We start from the raw sequence: 19477 nt of genomic DNA, 5'->3' as shown, positions 1-19477 counted from the left end.
CAGGTGGTTTTGCAGGCGGAGGGACTACAACCTCGGCTCGGAAAAGGAATTACAGAACCATGCTGACAATGGAAGGTTCCCGGCCAGAAAGACAAACGTCAATACCGAACTCTCACATCAACTTCAGCGTGGCCGATTTCAAAACAAGCTGTCCGAACTTAGATGATCCGGTTGTCATCTCGCTTTACATGGGAGAATTAACAGTAAAGAAGGTCCTACTCGACCCAGGAAGTAGTGTCGATGTCTTGTTCTACTCAACCTTCAAAAAGATGAACTTTAGCGATAAAGCACTACAGCCATCACCCGGAGAATTGGTAGGATTCTCCGGAGAAAAGGTATCGGTATTAGGATATATTTGGTTGAGGACAACAATCGGAGAACCACCAAATAACAAAACACTAGATATTCAGTTTTTGGTGGTCGATTGCCCTAGCCCGTATAACATTATCTTAGGGCGCCCGCCGTTAAACGCTTTGGGAGCCATTGTCTCAACTGTACATCTTTGTGTAAAATTCCCTTTGCAGGACGGCGAAGTGGGGACAATACATGCCGACCACAAAGAAGCCCGACAATGCTACAACGCCAGCCTCAAGGCCGTCAAGAAGGAGACACCTCGGGTCCATACGGTGTATAATTCGGCAAACATACCAACTTTGACCGAACTTGACCCCCGAAGTGACAATCACCGCCCCACACCAACAGACGATCTTGAAAAGGTAATATTAAATCAAGATGAGCAATTTACTAATGTTGGATCCGCATTTATCGCAGGACAAAAGACCGACCTAATGGCATTACTAAAAACAAACGCCGATCTATTTGCATGGACACCGGCGGATATGCCCGGCATTGATCCCAACTTTATCTGCCACAAGTTGGCGGTCCACCCCAACGCCCAATCCATACGACAAAAGAAAAGGAATCTCGGCGATGAGCGACGAAGGGCAGCAGAAGCAGAAACCAAAAAGCTCTTAAAAGCAGGGTTCATTCGGGAAATCCGATTTTCAACATGGTTGGCTAATGACGTGATGGTCAGGAAAAACTCAGGAAAATAGCGAATGTGTGTAGATTTCACTGACTTAAATAAGGCATGCCCCAAAGATGGGTATCCGCTTCCTAACATAGACAGATTGGTGGATGACATGTCAGGCTACCCGATACTCAGCTTCATAGATGCCTATTCAGGCTATAATCAAATCCTCATGCACCCAGAAGATGCAGAAAAAACAGCATTTGTCACCGACCAAGGAAGCTTTTGCTACAAAGTCATGTCCTTTGGACTAAAGAACGTAGGAGCAACCTATCAACGGTTAATGGACAAGGTCTTCAAGAATCAGATCGGCAGAAACATCGAGATATATGTAGACAACATGGTGGTGAAATCAACTTCGGAAGAACAACATAAAAAAGACTTGGATGAAATATTCGGGCAGCTCAGAAAGCACAACATGAGACTAAACCCAGAAAAATGTGCGTTTGGTGTGCAGGGCGGAAAATTCCTTGGTTTCCTACTAACCCACAGAGGGATAGAAGCAAATCCCGACAAATGCAATGCAGTGATCAACATGCAATCTCCTAGGAACAAGAAAGAAGTCCAACAACTTACAGGTCGGTTGGCGGCTCTTTCCAGATTCTTGCCAGCAGCGGCAGAAAAATCATACCACTTCTTCAACACACTAAAGAAGTCGGACCAGTTGAATTGGACAGAAGAATGTGAAGAAGCTTTCATGAAATTCAAGCATACCTTAGGATCACCACCTACACTAAAAAAGCCAGAGCAAGGTAAACTGTTACATGTCTTCCTTTCAGTTTCAACTAACACAATAAGTTCGGTCCTTGTAACAGAACACGGCAAGGAGCAACACCCAGTACATTTCGTGACCAAAGTTTTGCAGGGTGCTGAAACAAGGTACCCAACGATAGAAAAACTTGCATTTGGACTTATCATTACAGCTCGGAGGCTACGTCACTATTTCCAAGGATACCGAATTATTGTCTAGACAAACCAACTATTACGGCAAATCCTGGCTAAACCCGACCTAGCGGGAAGACTCACAAAATGGTCGGTCGAGCTCTCAGAATTCGACATCACATACCAGTCCAGGGGATCACCCAAGGCCCAGGTTCTAGCCGAGTTCATATCAGAGTTCACGAGTATAATAGAAGAACAAGAGTCATGGGAATTGTACGTCGATGGGGCATCCAATGACAATGGATGTGGAGCAGGTATACTACTACGAGACAACAAAGGCGTACATGCTGAACAATCAATCAAATTCACGTTCCAAACAACGAATAACCAAGCCGAGTATGAAGCGCTACTGGCAGGGTTAAAACTAGCAAAAGAAATCCAAGTGCGGAATTTGCAGGTATACTGCGACTCCTTACTCGTGGTACAGCAGGTAACAGGTAACTTTCAAACTAAAGACCCTCTTTTAGAAAAATACTTACATAGTGTACAGAATATGATAAAAGGTTTTCAAAAATCCGAGATAACACATATACCACGAGAACTAAATAGTAGGACAGATATACTATCAAAGCTAGCAACCTATAGAGAAAGTCAACAATCAGAAAATTTGGTACATCTCACACTAACAAAACCTAGCCTAGATATGCAGTATGCTTTAAACATATCATAGGGAGAAGATTGGCGAACTCCCATAATACATTACCTGAAGACGGGAGCATTACCGGAGGGTGATCCGAGATCTTTCAAGAGAAAGGTGGCGTATTTTACCTTAGTTGGGGACGTACTATACAAGCGTGGATTCTCTCGACCTCTGCTCAAATGCATAGCAGGAGAAGACACAATAATAGCAATAAATGAAGTACACGAAGGCATCTGCGGACATCATATCGGAGGCAGAAGCTTAGCATCAAAAATCTTGCGCGCAGGTTATTTCTGGCCGACCCTAAGGTCGGACTGTACAGACAAACTTCGAAAATGTGAGTCATGTCAAAAGTGTTCCCCACTAATACATAGCCCTGCCGAGACGTTACACATGACGATGCCAGCTGGCCCTTTCATAGATGGGGCATGGATATACTTGGACCACTTCCAATATCACCAGGACAGGTAAAATTCCTTTTGGTGGCCATTGATTATTTCACAAAGTGGATAGAAGCACAGCCGCTCGCAAAAATAACCTCGGACAAGGTACAAAAGTTTATTTGGAAATTTATCATTTGTAGATATGGTTTGCCAAGGGAAATTGTCTCCGATAACGGTAGGTAGTTTAGTGACAAGAAAATCACTAATTTCCTAACTAACATGAACATCAGACATCATTTCTCCTCTGTCGAACACCCACAAACTAACGGGCTTGCAGAAGCCGCTAATAGTGATTTTGCAGGCTCTTAAGAAGAAACTGACCGACACAAAAGGACGTTGGGCCGAGCTCATACCAGAAATATTGTGGAGTTATAACACAACTCCACAATCCACAATGAAGGAGAGCCCTTTCCGTTTAGTATATGGAGCCGAATGCATGATCCCTTTAGAACTTGGTTGTGGCTCAACCCGGACAGAACAGTTCAATGAGGACACCAACAGGCAAGCTCGGCTCGCCGAACTTGATGTCATCGATGAAGAACGCAATCTAACCGAGCTAAGGCGAAGATCAGTGCAATCAGCAATGAAGCGACAATACGACAAGAAAGTCAGGCGAAGAACATTCAAAGAAGGAGATTTAGTGTTTAGGCAACTAGAAGATATCCGAAAACCGCCAGGTCATGGAAAACTAGCGGCATCATGGGAAGGCCCTTTCCGGATCATTAAAGTAGTCGGCAAAGGAGTCTATCGCTTAGAAACATTGAATGGAACAGCCTTACCAAACACATGGAACATCTCTTCGCTCAAATACTACTATAGCTGATCAATTCTATGTAATAAGTAGGATGGCCAGGTACTCTTTTTCCTAACCACGAGGTTTTTCCCTAAGGAGGGTTTACTCGGGTAGGTTTTAACGAGGCCGACCATCCCACAAACCTCAAACATGAGAAACAATTTCAAATGACATACATTCATTATACTATTCATTCAGAAACCATAAATCAGCAAACATCAAAGTCGCAATCATAAAACATCATACCAAAATACAACCGAGACATAAACTCAGAACAAACAGTCAATACAGTTGGAGACAAAAACCAACATCACTGTTCAAAAAACACAAAATACAAGGCCCATCTACTTTTTAATTCAAATATTCACACAGGAGGCGAGACGTTCTCGTCATGATTCTCGCCGGCCTCATCCTGAACAAGCTTTTCACCAACAACAATTTTCGTCACATCAAGGCGACAGACATCAAACTCAGGAGCAAACAACGAAATCTGGGAAACCGCCCGATCAAACCCTGACGTAAACATTTCAATACCTTGATCTTCAAGTTTGTGATTGCGGGCGGTCATCTCCCCCTTTGTCTTATCATTATCTCTTATCTCGGCCTGAAAAGATCTGATTTGATCCTGGAGACGAGTAACTTCTTTTTCTTTTTCTTCCAACTTCGCAACAACGTCATTAGCAGCTTCCTCTTTCTCTTTCATCTTGGCAGTTATATCAATGATAACTTTATCTTTTTCCTTAACTGCACGCTCCAATGCAGCGAACTTCTCAACATCAACCTGCTCGGCCCCGAGCAGTTCAGTAGTACGACCAACACACAACATACGAGCAGCAATAACCTGACAGGAAAAACTCCAAAAAAAATAATAACAACAAAAAAATGAGATAGAAGAGAATATTACTTGAACATATTTCCCTAGAGATTCCAACCCAGCGCGACGAGTAAGTACCATATCTCCCGGATACTGAGAAGCTCTATCGGAAAGCTCGGCAAACGGGTACTGGTCACTCCACAAGGAATGGGGGCTCACCCTGGGAACGAAGCCGTGGAGCTTACGTTGACAATCAAAAGCCAAAGATGGATCCTCGGTAGTAGCATTACCTCCCTCAGACAACACTTCTACAGAAGTCTCAGACTCCTCCCTTTTCCTTTTTGATGAAACAGGCCTCGCAGTTGAAAAGGCAATATCTTCATCGATCTTCGGAATAGAAACTTTCTCTTTCTTCTTATCGAGGAAAGATTGAAGTCTGGACGAGGTAAGGTGAGGAACCCGACCACCTACAGATAAACACATCAAGTCAATAATCAACAACACATTCGCAATAAAAATACAAAAGTATATTACCTATGTAAGTCCTCAACCCCTCCCTATTATTTTCATTCTCAAGACGCAACATCTCGAAAATCGAAAGACATTTGCCAGCAGCAAAATTATTCACTAAAAAATCAATAACTAAATCCTCTTCCTCAGACCTATAAGCCTCGAGGATCTGCATAGGCTCCGAACACCAGTAAAGCGGAAACTTCTCAAACAGCTCATCATCAAGATAAAAAGGATATTCAGTCTCCTTAGAACGGACCTTGACAAACAAAGATTTAAAATTATTAAAAGAAGACTTATATAGAAGAAAAATGGAACGACCGGGAAAGTTACTCAAAAATATCCACAAGCCCCTACGAACACCTTTAGACTGGAACAAAGAAAAGAAAACCCCAAGAGTAGGAGAATACTCCAGAAAAGACATCAGACATGGGAAGGCCTTCAAAAACGCCCAGGAATTGGGATGCAGTTGGGAAGGGGCACAATTTAATTGAGTCAGTACGTCACACTCAAAGGAGGAAAACGGAAACCTAACATGCAATTCAGAAAAGCAAGGGGTACACATATAGAAATACTCCAGTCGCCCCTATGTTCGCAAACCCTATCCTCAGACGAACAAGGAAGAAGTTCGACGGCGATATCAGAACAATCCTTAGTTAATTTCATGGAACGAAGCTCTCAAAGAGACTCAGTAGAACGATACGAAGAAGCACGAGTCTTAACGTCATCATCGACCCAACGATACAAATCATCCCTATTAACTTCAACAACTTTTTGTTTCTCCTTTAATTTTTCCTTCTCTATTTCCAGAAAAACTATCTGACAAATACAGGAGAATAAGAGAGAAGAAGGAAGAGATAAAAAAGCTAACATTTGGAGGTCATTTTTCAGGAACAAAGTAAAAAGGAACGATTTTTTTTTTGAAGATTTCCAAGGGAACCAAAAATCTATTACAGCCCACTAGCGAAATTGGAAGACCAGGAGACAAATCGCTAAGAAAATGGGAGTCATAAACGGTCCAAGTGAAGTCTTTAAGAGAAGTAATTGCAGCACGTTCTCCTAAAAACAGGGGAGAATAACTTTCCAAAACCAATATTCAATCGTTAATTCAATTTCTAAAGAAACGTGCTTTTCGAAACCAAAAAGCCAAGTAAAATGCAGCGTTGAGCTTGAGGGCTCTCTCATCCAGGGCAAGCCGAGATATAGGTCGTACTAAAAGCTCAACTTGCTACTTAACACCCAAGCAAGTCAAGCTTGGGGGCTATGTACCACATCCTATAAAATCGGAACCAACGACCCATATCTCAGCCACAACTGCAACGTTCACAATAAGATAAGCATGGAAACCGCACTATGACCGGAACCACCCAATAATCTCGGCTAAGCCCGAGATTCACTACAACAGACCCGCAATTAAACTCAACAATGAAGTCTATAAGACTGAGGGCCACTAAGTAAGGGAGGCATCGAAAAAAGCACAGACACATACACTCATAAGTAATCTTTGTATTCATCTTGAAAAAATACCTTTCACTAACTTGAACGTCGGAGTCCTTTTTGCAGGTACCCCGCTCGAGTCGTGTTCAAGCAAGGCATCCCACATTCCGGACGCATCTCATCAGTCTCTCCCCGAAGTTTGGAGTATAGTTCGGAGAAGAGTGACCTTGCACGAACACCAACAACAAGAAACAAAACATGAAACTTAGAACAAGAAATCGAAAAGGATGGCACGAGAGGTTCTGGTCAATACCAGAGATGAAAGGAAAAGAAGGAGATGGAGCTGGGGAAGAGGAAGAATGGTGAAACCATAAAAATAGAGATTGATCAGGAGGAAATACCCACCAAGAGGCAACATTATGAAACGGAGGAACACTTGGCAGAGGTTGCAAAGCAGCCCTACCAGGGATCATGAGACTCCTAAGTTGAAACTGCCATAGACTTGAAAATTCATGGGCAGTTAGAGCTCTTAACAAGCTCTTGAAGCAACAAGATCCCAACCTTGTGTTCCTCATGAAAACAAGGAGATAAATAGGCTGAAAAACAGAGGAGGATTAGTTAATGTTATGGGAACCGATTGTGATGGAGAAGGAAAGCAACAGTCAGGAGGATTAGCAGTTTTGTGGGACAGCACATTGGACGTAGAGATAACATCCATGTCAAGGAACCATGTGGACATGATTATTCAAGAAAATGAAGAGGGCAAGCATGGAGAATCAACTGTTTTTATAGTAATCCAAAGGCAACGAATAAACAAAGATAATGGAATGGGATCTCCTAAACTCCTTGGGACAAACCAAAAACATGTCGTGGTTAGTGTGTGGAGATTTTAATCAAGTTTTGGAGCAAAAAAAGAAACTCGGAGGATATGCTAACACTTGGTCTAACAATCAGGTTGGGAAAGCAAATATTCAAGAAAGGCTAGATAAAGCAGTGGTAAAGCATCTTCAAAGATACAGATCAGACCATTGTCCAATCCTAATCGATGTTCATGGGGAGAGTTTAAAAAGGAAGAAGAGGCCATATATTTTCAGATTTAAAGAAATGTGTCTTAGAGACTCTGAATGCAAATAAATTATCAAAAGAAGTTGGGCAGTGAACTATGATCAGATTGAAGAGAAACTAGGAAAGTGCAGTAAAGCATTGCAAGAATGGAGGAAAGAGAAATTTGGGGAGCTTCCGAAATAAATAAAGGAAAAATAAGAATTCATACGACAACTTACATAAACAATTCTGAATTTGAAAACGGCACAGGCAGACTTAGACGAACTCTTCTATCAAGAAGAGATTAAATGGACCCAAAGATCTCGTGTGAACTTGTTGAAAGTGGGGGACAAGAATACTCGATTTTTTCATCAGACGGCATATCAACGAAGAAGAAGGAATAAGATTAAAAGAATCACTGATGACGAAAGGAATCTCTACGAAGAAGACGAGAAAATCGAAGGAACCATTGTAAAATACTATGAGTAACTGACAATGCTTTGATAGCTTTTGATATCTTTCATTTTATGAGGAAGAGGAAAGAGGGAACAAAAGGCTACATGGGGCTGAAGCTAGACATGGCTAAGCCTATAAAGGATTGGATGGGAATGGATCTTTTCAATTCTTTTTAATAATTAAGAGAGTAAAGAGTGATTTTTTACCGTTAATTTTGTAAGAAATACAAAAAATAAATATGAAAAAGAGAACAATAAAAGATTAGAAATTACCCTTTATACCCTCAATTTTTTTTAACAATCGAGAGTTTTCATTTCCAAGATTGGATTGAATGACAATTTCTTCTAGAGGTTCTAAAAGTCATGAGCTTCCTTAACAAATGGATTGAACTCTTTGGCAGATGTATAAGTTCAGTATCCTTTGCAATTCTAATTAATGGTGCACCCTCCAAGACATTTAGGACCCATTTAGATAGGTTTATAAGTGGCTTTTTTTAACTTTTAACTTATAAAAATGTATAGTATTAATGTCTGGTACAATTTTTAAAACAAAATTGTAATTTTTTAAAAAATTATTTTAGTGCTTAAAGAGAAGTAAAAAAAAAAAGACTTCTCTCGTAATAAAAAGCTTTTTATCACTTTTCTCTTAAAATAAATACTTTTAGAACTAAAAAATAAAAAACAAAATAACTTATTTATAAGTTACTTTTAATATAAACATTTATTATTTAAGCTATTTCTTCAAAAATAGTTTAATTAAGTTATTTATCCAAACTGGCCTTAATACCAGGAGAGGGATTAGGCAATGGGGGATCCCCTTACCTTTTCATCTTTTGTGCAGAAGTATTTTTTTAGTTTATTGATTAAAGTTCAAGAAAGATTTGTGCAGAAGTATTTTTTAGTTTATTGATCAAAGTTCAAGAAAGAAAAATAATCCGTAGAATTAAAATAGTAAGACAAGCACCAGAAATTTCACACCCATTTTTTGCATTATCATCTTTACAAGAACATCAGGTCAAGAAATAACGGTAGTGAAAGATATCTTTCGATAAAATATAATTTCAAGTGATGATGAATATTTTTTAAAAATTTAAAATATTTCTTTAATTAACTTTAGAGTAGAATAAAATTTTAATCGGGGAAGGATGTGCGTGAGGATTTTTTTAATTTTTTAATTAAAAATTCTTATTTAAATTAATTTTTAAAAAATATATAATTTCATAAGAGTGATCGACATGTTTAAGAAATTAATAACATTTTTCATTAATCAAAAGTTATTTTTTATTTTAATTTTAGTGTAAAATATTAAATTTGCTTGGTGCTGAGAGGAAAGGGTTAGAAATTTTTTAATTTTGCTTTAGCAAAAAAAATTTATATAACTTTTTGTCAAAATATAATTTTAGAAGAGTGATGGGTGTGATTTATAAATTTATAATTTTTTTGCTTTAACAATTTTTTTTCATTTATTTTGGTCCAAAGTATTGTTTTAATCCTGTAAAGAAAATGGGTTAAAAATTTTTGAATTTTTGTTCTAAAAAAATTAATTTTTATTTAAAAATTTTGAATGAAATATAATTGAAGAAGAGTATGTGAGATATATTTTTAAAGAGAAATGCTAGGGAATCAGCAAGTTTTGTAATTTGTAATCATCAATTAGTCATCATTAGTATTTTTAATGGTGTGAAATTTCATCTAATAATATATAATTATTCACTTTTCTCTTTATGGTTAAGTGTTGGCCAAATTTTAATAAAAATGTTAGCCTTCTAAACTTTTTCATTTTTAAAATATGTGAAAAGTTATATTTAAAAAATTACATCTCTTTATAGAATTATAACTTATTCAAAAGTTGTAACTTATTAAACGGTTATAACTTATTAAACGGTTATAACATTTTTGTTCAGACAATACTTTTTATGTTAACTTTTGTACAAAATATTATTTTAAATGGGTCATATGAATAGGTTAAAAATATTTTATTGTTTGATTTATTAAAAAATATTATATTTTATGAATTTTGGTTAAAGTATAATTCAAGCGAGTTATGAGTGTGATAAGAAATTTTAAACAATTTTATTTAATCTAACATTTTTTTATATTAATTTCATAATATATTAATTGAAATAGGGTGATATGAATGTGTTAAAAAAACTTTTATTGTTGCTTTAATAAAATTTATTTTTTATCTGAATTTTTGATAAAATATAATTTCAAGAGACGATGAACATCTTTTAGAAATTTAGAATAGTTTTTTAATTAATTTTGGAGCAGAATACAATTTTTATCGAGTGAAAGATATGCGTGGGAACTTTTTTAATTTTTCTTTAATAAAAAATATTATTAATTTGAATTTTCAAAAAATATATGATTTAATGATAATGATTGCCATGTTCTAGAAATTAATAACATTTTCATTAATCAAAAAGTATATTTTGTATCATTTTGGTGTAAAATATTAAATTAACTTAATGAGAGAAAACAGTTAATTTTTTTTCAGCTTTAGTGAAAATTTTTTATATGATTTTTTGTCAAAATATAACTTTAGAGGTGTGATAGGTGTGATTTAGAAATTTATAATTGTTTCTTTAACCAAAAAATAATTTTTAATTTATTTATGTATAAAATATTATTTTAATCTTGTGAAGTAAATGGATTAGAAATTTTTTAATTTTTGTTTTAATAAGTTTCATTTTTTTCCAGAATTTTGGAGAAAACATAATTTTAGGAGAGGGATGGGTATCTTTTAGACATTTGTAATATTTTTCGTTGACAGAAAATATTTCTTTATATTGATTTTCATGCAAAATAATTTTTTATATTAATTTTCATGCAAAATATTATTTTAAATGGGTTTCATATATGGATTAGAAATAGTGGATTTTTTTCCTTATCAGAAACAAATTTTTTATGAATTTTGATCAAAGTATAATTTAAGAGAGTGATGAATGTGATAAAATTTTTTTATCATTTTTTTAATTTATAAATATTTTTTATATTTATTTTGGAATAAATATTAATTTAACCTAGTGATAGGAAAGTGTCAGAAATATTTTAATTATTGTTTTAATAAAAGTTATTTTTTATTTGAATTTTAAATAAAATATAATTTCGACGGGTATCTTTAGAAATTTAGAATATCTTTTAAATTAATTTTGGTGCAAAACAAAACTTTAATTGGGCGAAGAATATGCATCATAACTTTTTATATAATTTTTTGCCAAAATATATTTTTAGAAGAGTGACGGGTGTGATTTATACATTTATGATTTTTGTTTTGACCAAAAAATCTTTTTTATTTATTTTGCTCCAAAATATTAATTTAATCGTACAAATGAAATGGGTTAGAAATTTTTGAATTTTTGATCTAATAAAATTAATTTTTATTCTAAATTTTGGACAAAATATAATTGGAGAAGATTGATGGATGTTTTTTAGAAATTTGTAACATTTTTCTTTTACAGATAATAGTTTATTTTATATTAATTTTTGTACAAAATATTGTTTTAAATGGGTCATTTGGATGGGTTAGAGATATTTTATTGTTTGATTTTTTTTAAAAATATTATCTTTTATAAATTTTGGTCAAAGTATAATTTTAAGAGAGTTATGAGTGTGATAAGAAATTTTAAACAATTTTTTAATCAAACATTATTTTTATATTAATTTCACAGTAAAATATTAATTTAAATTGGTGATATGAATGTGTTAGAAATATTTTTATTGTAGCTTTAATAAAATTATTTTTTATCTGAATTTTTTATAAAATATAATTTCAAGAGATGCTGGATATCTTTTAGAAATTTAGAATATTTTTTTAATTAATTTTAGAGTAGAATAAAATTTGAATCGGGTGAAAGATGTGCGTGATAACTTTTTTAATGTTTTTTCTTTAATAAAAATTATTATTAATATGAATTTTGAAAAATATATAATTTAATGATAGTGATTGATATGCTCAATAAATTGATAACATTTTTCATTAATCAAAAATTATTTTTTGTATTGATTTTGGTGTGAAATATTAAATTAGCTTAATGAGAGAAAAGCGTTAAAAAAAATTTCAGCTTCATATAACTTTTTGTCAAAATATAATTTTAGAAGTTTGACAGGTGTGATTTAAAATTTATATATTTTTTAACTAAAAAATAATTATTTTATTTATTTTGGTATAAAATATTATTTTAATCTTGTGAAGCAAATGGATTAGAAATTTTTTAACTTTTGGTTTAATAAGTTTCATTTTTAATTTTTCCGGAATTTTAGAGAAAACATGATTTTAGGAGAGTATGGGTGTCTTTTAAAAATTTGTAATATTTTTCGTTGACAGAAAATATTTTTTTATATTGAGTTTCATACAAAATATTTTTTTATATCGATTTTCATGCAAAAATTTTTTTTAAATAAGTTAGAAATAGTGTATTTTATTGCTTTATCAAAAACAAATATTTTTTATGTATTTTGGTCAAAGTATAATTTTAAGAAAGTGATGGGTGTGATAAAATTTTTTTATTATTTTTCTTTAATCTAAAAATATTTTTTATATTTATTTTAGAATAAAATATTAATTTAATTTGGTGATAGGAAAGTGTTAGAAATATTTTTAATTGTTGTTTTAATGAAAATTATTTTTTATTTGAATTTTTAATAAAATATAATTTCAAGAGATGATGGGTGTCTTTAAAAATTTAGAATATTTTTTAAATTAATTTTGGTGCAAAATAAATTTTTAATTGGGCAAAGAATATGTATGAAAACTTTTTCAGCTTTTTTATTTAACTAAAAATTATTATTCAGATAAATTTTTAAAAAATATATAATTTTATGAGAATGATTGACATGTTCAAAAAATTACTAACATTTTTTATTAATCAAATTAATTTTATGTTTTGAGTTCTTGTCCTTTTTTCTCCGTCTTCTCTATCTTTATAATCATCAATATCATAACATCATGATCACCATCATTATTATCATTACTTGGTAGTTTAAAATATATTTAATTAACTTAGAAAAATTAACTCTGTATGAATTAGTTAAGGTAAAGTTAGAAATTAGAATTGTCTAGATAGTTCATATTTTTTTATGTAGTTTTTGTTTGAAATTGTTTTTCTACTAAAAAATTTTAAGTTCTTATTCGTTGTTGTTATTATATTTTTCAGATGTAGGACACAACACACCTTGCTAAGAGTGCGAGATTTCTTATGATGAAGCGAAGATGATTCTTTTGATATGTATTTTGATTATAAAGTTCTTTCTCTTTTTAAAAATGTAGTGTTGTATAACTTGAATTTCCTCTTAAAGGCTTTTGTTAGAGAGATATGTTGTCTATTTTGTAGATTCTCTTATGTTATAATATTCTAACCGATCTTTTTCGCGGGTCGAGACTAGTGACTATTATGTACCTTCACTTGAACTTATTTATATGTTCTACTTTTGTATACGACGTTTATTACGTTAAAACATTCATGTGTGATTGACGGCTATCAATGCTTACTTTTTTTTTATAGGTTCCTAGTTATATTATTATGTATGTATCTCTCTTTTTAAGTATCGTAATACCTCAACACCTTTGATTTAAAACTATAGCGTATAACTTTGTGTGGTAAAGTATTATAATTATCATCATCATTATTATCATCATCTTCTTCTTCTTAGTTTAGTATTCCAATTAATATAACAAAAATAATACAAAATTTTTTTGTTAATAGCACAAGAAACTTTTAATAAATGACACAAGAAATTTTTAAGAATCACAAATCTAAAATTTTAACTCATTTAACAAACAAAATATATTCAAATGCATTTTATAACTAAAAGCTACATCAATTTATTACAAATGACACATAAATAATTAGATCTTTATATGTGAGTTCAATACCCCTCAATCAATTCAATGATAATAAAAATTGGTTAAAAAATTTTCTGTCTCATGAGTAAAAAATTTTGATATAAAAATTAAAAAATTTCTTATGTCACGATTAAAAAATTTTGGCAGCTTTTTTATAAATTCAACATAATTCAAAATTCTTCTCCCTCCTCTTTTTATCATCATCATCATCATCATCTTTCTCATCATTATTCTTATTTATCATTAAGAAACTTTCTATGTCAAAGTTAAAAAATTTTGATACTATTTCTAATAAATTTTGCACAGTTCAAAACTCATCATCATCATCATGTCACAATTATGAAATTTTGTTGTCAAAATTAAAAAACTTCATGTATCACGTTAAAAAAATTTAATGCTATTTTTCTGATAAATTCTGTACGATTCAAAATTTTCTTTTTTCTTATTTTTCATCATTATCATCATCTTTTTTTTTCATCTTTTATTTTTGTTTTACCTTCTTATAATTTTTTTCACCCTCTTAGAATAAAAACAAAAAAAATTCCAAAAAAATAAAAAATACTGTAATAATCACTAGGAAAAAGAGGAAAAAGAAGAGAAGAAATAAAAAATATAACAGAATAAAAGAACGATAATTAAAAAAAAACATACGAAGAAAAAGAAATGTAAAAAAAAAGTGTGTGATTCACATAATGATTTTTGTTAGATTTGACCAAATTTAATTAAATTTAGTTGATAAAAATATTTGAATATGTGATAAAATCGCAATAAAAATTCATGTACTATAACAATTATAATCAAATTCTTTATAGATTACTTATAATTGTTTTAAATTTGTTTTATTTTATTTTTTCTCATCACTTACTAATTTAGCTTGTTTTATTAAATTTTGTTATAAACTATTGAAATAAAAGAAAAAATTAATTAATAATAATAATAAGTATTATGTCTTTAATATTTTTCATTATTGTTAAAAATAGAAATAATTAATATTAATTAAAGAAATAAAAACAAAAAAGATTAGTCTCTTAACATTAGATACATTAATATTGATATGGAAGATCTCCGATCCTTATATCTTATGCAAGAATGCAATAAAATATTTCACCTTTATTTTGATTTTTTAAAAGAGAAATGTTAAAAGAATATTAGAATTTATTTTTTTAGTTATTAGTTAATTATTAATATTTGAAAGTATGTGATAAAGTATATTATTGGATTATTAAATTAAAAAAATTAGGTTAAAAAAATTGAGTTAATGACTAAGTAATAACTAAAATAATAAAATTTGATGGTCTTCTAGCATTTTTTCTTATAAAATTTAGGTTTAAAATCTATTATATATATATATATATATATTATATATAATTTTACACTAAAATGTGCCACATGTCACTTTCTCATTGTAATTAAAATCAAAATTTTTTCTCTAAAATTAAAGAATTCTATCATCTTTCCTACTAATTTTACAACCAAAATGTACCACATGTCACTGTCTTATTACAATTAAAATCAAATCTTTCCCTCTAAAATTAAATAGTTCTTCCCTCATCCCTACTAATTTTACAACTAAAATGTGCCATATGTCATTCCCTTATTGTAATTGAAATCAAATATTTCTCTCCAAAATTAAAGAGTTCTCTCCTCCTCCCTCTCTCTTTATCTATCCCTCTCATTCCTTCAACCATTCTATCTCTTTTATATATCATTATCATTATCAATGAATAATTATAAATTTGACAATCAAAATGTGCAACATGATATTCTTTAATTATATTAAAATTAAAATATTAAAATTAAAATTAAAATATAATTATATTATATTATATTATATTATATTATATTATAAATGTGTCACACGACACTCTTATTAAATTTGAAAAATAAATATTTTCTTTTAAAATTACTAAACTCTCTTCCTAAATTCTCTCATCTACCTGTCTCTCTCTCTTTTCTATTTCTCTCTACCCTTCTCACTCTATATATAATTTTGATATATTAATATATTATTATCTAATTTAATAAACAAATGTGTCATATGACATTCTTTTATAAAAATTGAAAAAAAAATTTCCTTCCAAAATTAATAAACTCCCTTCTTAAATTCGTTCATCTATCTCTCTCCTTTTTTCTATTTCTATCTACTCTTTCCGCTCTATATATAATTTGTAATTTATATTTTATATTAGTAATTTGACAAATCAAATTATGTTATTAGATATTTTTTATTATAATTAAAATAATTTTTTTTCTTTCAAAATTAATAATCTCCCTCTCTCAGTCTTCATCTTTATCTTTTTCTCTCTTTTCTCTCATTCTCTATTTTTTCTATCTTTTTGTTCAACAAAAAATAAAATTAATAAAATAATATAATTCAAATAAAAATATTATTATTATTATTATATACATATTTTTTTTAGTTTTAAATTTCACTGTTTATCTTTCTAATTTATATTTTTATTTTTCTTCTTTCAAATATTTATTAAATATAATTTAGAGAGAATACTAATGTTATGATTAAAAGTTAAAATCAAGATTCTATCGTTTAAAAAAATTAATTTTCAGTTAATTTTATAATTATCAATATAATTTTTTCATACTAATATCTAATTATATTTTTATATACACAGAGAGAAAAAAATTATTTTTAAATAATAAGCATAAAAATTAATTATTTCTATTTGTGCAATAAACTTAACACCTAATCAAAAGTATACAAGTTAAATCGTTTCAAATTTTAGATAAGGAATACTAAAATTAATTATTAGGAATAAATCAAACTCTTTCACATGAAAATAATAACTAAAAGTCTTATTATTTGATTTTTTATCTACAGAAATCCTGGTCTTCTTAGTCGACGGAGACTTTTGTCCTCTATGATCTTTTTGTAAAAGTAGCTTGATTCTATAAATCTTTTGTGCTATAATCTATAATATCAGGACAAAACCGACATCGTTTTAAAAGATTTATATTTTCGTAATGTAATTACGGGTAAAAATACTATTATTATCTAATTTAATAACCAAATATGTCACATGACATTTTCTTATTCAAATTGAGAAAAAATATTTCCTTCTAAAATTAATAAACTCCCTTATTAAATTCACTCATCTATCTCTCTCTCATTTTCTATTTCTCTCTACTCTTCTCAGTTCCCACTCTATATATAATTTGTAATTTATATTTTATATTAATAATTTAAAAAATTAAAATGTGTCATTAGATATTTTTTATTATAATTAAAATAAATTTTTTTCTTTCAAAATTAACAAACTCCCTCTCTCAGTATTCATTTTTATCTTTTTCTCTCTTTTCTCTCATTCTCTATTTTTTTATTTTTTATTCTACAAAAAATAAAATTAACAAAATAATATAATTCAAATAAAAAATATTATTATTATTATATACATATTTTTTTAGTTTTTAATTTAGTTTTAAATTTTTACTGTTTATCTTTCTAATCTATATTTTTATTTTTCTTATTTTAAATATTTATTAAATATAATTTAGAGAGAATACTAATGTTATGATTAAAAGTTAAAATCAATATTCAATTATTTTAAAAAGATTGATTTTGACTTAATTTTATAAGTAGCAATATAATTTTTTTCATGCTAATATCTAATTATATTTTTATATACATAGAGAAAAAATATTATTTTTAAATACCAGGCATAAAAATTGATTATTTCTATTTGTACAACAAATAAAAAGTATACAAGTTAAATTATTTTAAATTTTAGATAACGAATATTAAAATTAATTATTAGTAATAAATTAAATTATTTCACATGAAAATAATAATTAAAAATTTTATTATTTGATTTTTTATTTACGGAGATCTTGGTCTTCTTAGCCTATGGGGACTTTTGTTCCTACGATCTTTTTATAAAAGTAGTTTGATTCTATAAATCTTTTGAGTTATAATTTATAATGTCAGGACAAAATCGACATAGTTTAAAAAGATTTATATTTCTGTAGTGTAATTATAGGTAAAAATACTAATTATATCTAAATTTGTTAAGCTTCTATTCATCTAAAATTCTCTCCATCGTCGTACTATCATGCAAATTAAAAGATATAATGTGAAGAAAAAAGAAAACTTGTCTTCTAATATAAAAATAGCTAATAAATTTTCGGACATATGGATACATTTCAGTAAATAATACTAATAAGGAGGCATGCATGCATGTACGGCGATTGTGAGTCTTTAACATATGCATTTTTTGTGAGTCCTACACTCACTTATTATAATTTATAAACATCAATATCTAAAACAACAGAAGCTCATTATTTCTGACGTCAAGATCAGATCAGAACAGATAACATATTTATTGTTCATTAATGAAAGTAGCAATCCTTGGCACGACGAGAGGAACGTTTTCGTCATATGGCTTATAAACTTGATCGGAATGTCCAATACCCTTATTCAGTTCCAGCTCAACACGCCACCTCAACTATTATTCTTCAGATCCCTAAAGAAGTTCTCTCCAGCAGGTCTCAACGGATCAGTCTCTGCCACACACACCAAAGCCCTCCTACACCCAAAAGTATTTAAATCTTCCGCCGCCGGTTTCAGCCTTGGATCCTCCGGCCGCTCATTATCCTTGCACATATACAGCCACTGCCTATCTTCCCCTAATCCACCAAAGAAAGGGTGCACCATAATCGCACCCTCCACATTTATACCTTTCGGATGTCCTGTTTTCCCACTTTGCTGACCACGTAATGGGTGATGTTAGTGCCGGCACTGTTTCTGGCGACGAAAACACGCTGCAGGTTGACGTGGTTGTTTAGCCAAGGCTCCGGCCCATGCCCGCTTGCGTGCAATGCGATCCAATCGAGGGAGGTCAAGGCCTCCTCGTAGCACGCAGGTGGGTGTCGGGCCGGAAACTTAGAGTACTCTACAGAGACAGCGAGGACATTGGATTGATTGGCGATGTCTGCAAGATGGTTGCTATATTCTGGACCGAGGGCGGACCTGGAGTAGAAGCCACTCCCATTGAAGTAGAGGACGATGGGGAGTTTTTTGTTCTCGTGGCTTTTTGGGAAGAAGAGGCGAGCGGTGAGGCGGGTTGGTGGTGGTGATTTCAGCATCCTTGATGTGGAGTTCGAAGGGAGGAACGAATGCTGGTGGAGGACAGAGGACCTCCATGTTAAAATTAAATTTGATGGTTAGAATTCAAGAATGAATAGAAACCACACTTTGAATAAATTATCTATATTTAATTTTAATTTAAACCATTTGTTTATTAGGATGTATTAAATTTAGATGTCAAAGAAAGATATAAATATATATGTAACAATTATTTCAAGAAAGACAACACACAAATACATTCAATACATACATTTCTCTTCATTTTATATTTTTCGTGAATGTGTGTGCCTTGTTCTTTTATTTTCCAACAAAGTGGTATCAGAGTCACTTATAAAATGTCTTCATCAAAAGCAACTACTTTATCTTTTCAATATTCACAATTATTTAAGCTCAACTATGACAACTGGACAACTCGAATGAAAGCAA

The 19477-nt window shown here is 31.0% G+C and overlaps 1 protein-coding gene and 1 pseudogene across 1 annotated transcript; one reads left to right on the top strand and one right to left on the bottom strand.

Annotated features, from left to right (window-relative positions):
• Window positions 1-59: 59 nt before the first annotated feature.
• On the top strand, window positions 60-13567 carry LOC140179353 (uncharacterized). Its single transcript, XM_072218159.1, has 2 exons — window positions 60-2409; window positions 13265-13567. The coding sequence occupies exon 1, from the start codon at window positions 60-62 to the stop codon at window positions 1053-1055; it is 996 nt and encodes a 331-aa protein (XP_072074260.1). The 3' UTR covers window positions 1056-2409; window positions 13265-13567.
• Window positions 13568-18039: 4472 nt separating this feature from the next.
• On the bottom strand, window positions 18040-19108 carry LOC112745342 (probable carboxylesterase 1; annotated as a pseudogene).
• Between the last annotated feature and the right edge of the window lie 369 nt (window positions 19109-19477).

This window comes from Arachis hypogaea, chromosome 2 (assembly GCF_003086295.3).
Source record: "Arachis hypogaea cultivar Tifrunner chromosome 2, arahy.Tifrunner.gnm2.J5K5, whole genome shotgun sequence".
NCBI lineage: Eukaryota > Viridiplantae > Streptophyta > Magnoliopsida > Fabales > Fabaceae > Arachis > Arachis hypogaea.
The sequence above is the reverse complement of the archived record's forward strand: the minus strand, read 5'-3'. Positions and strand labels throughout refer to the sequence as shown.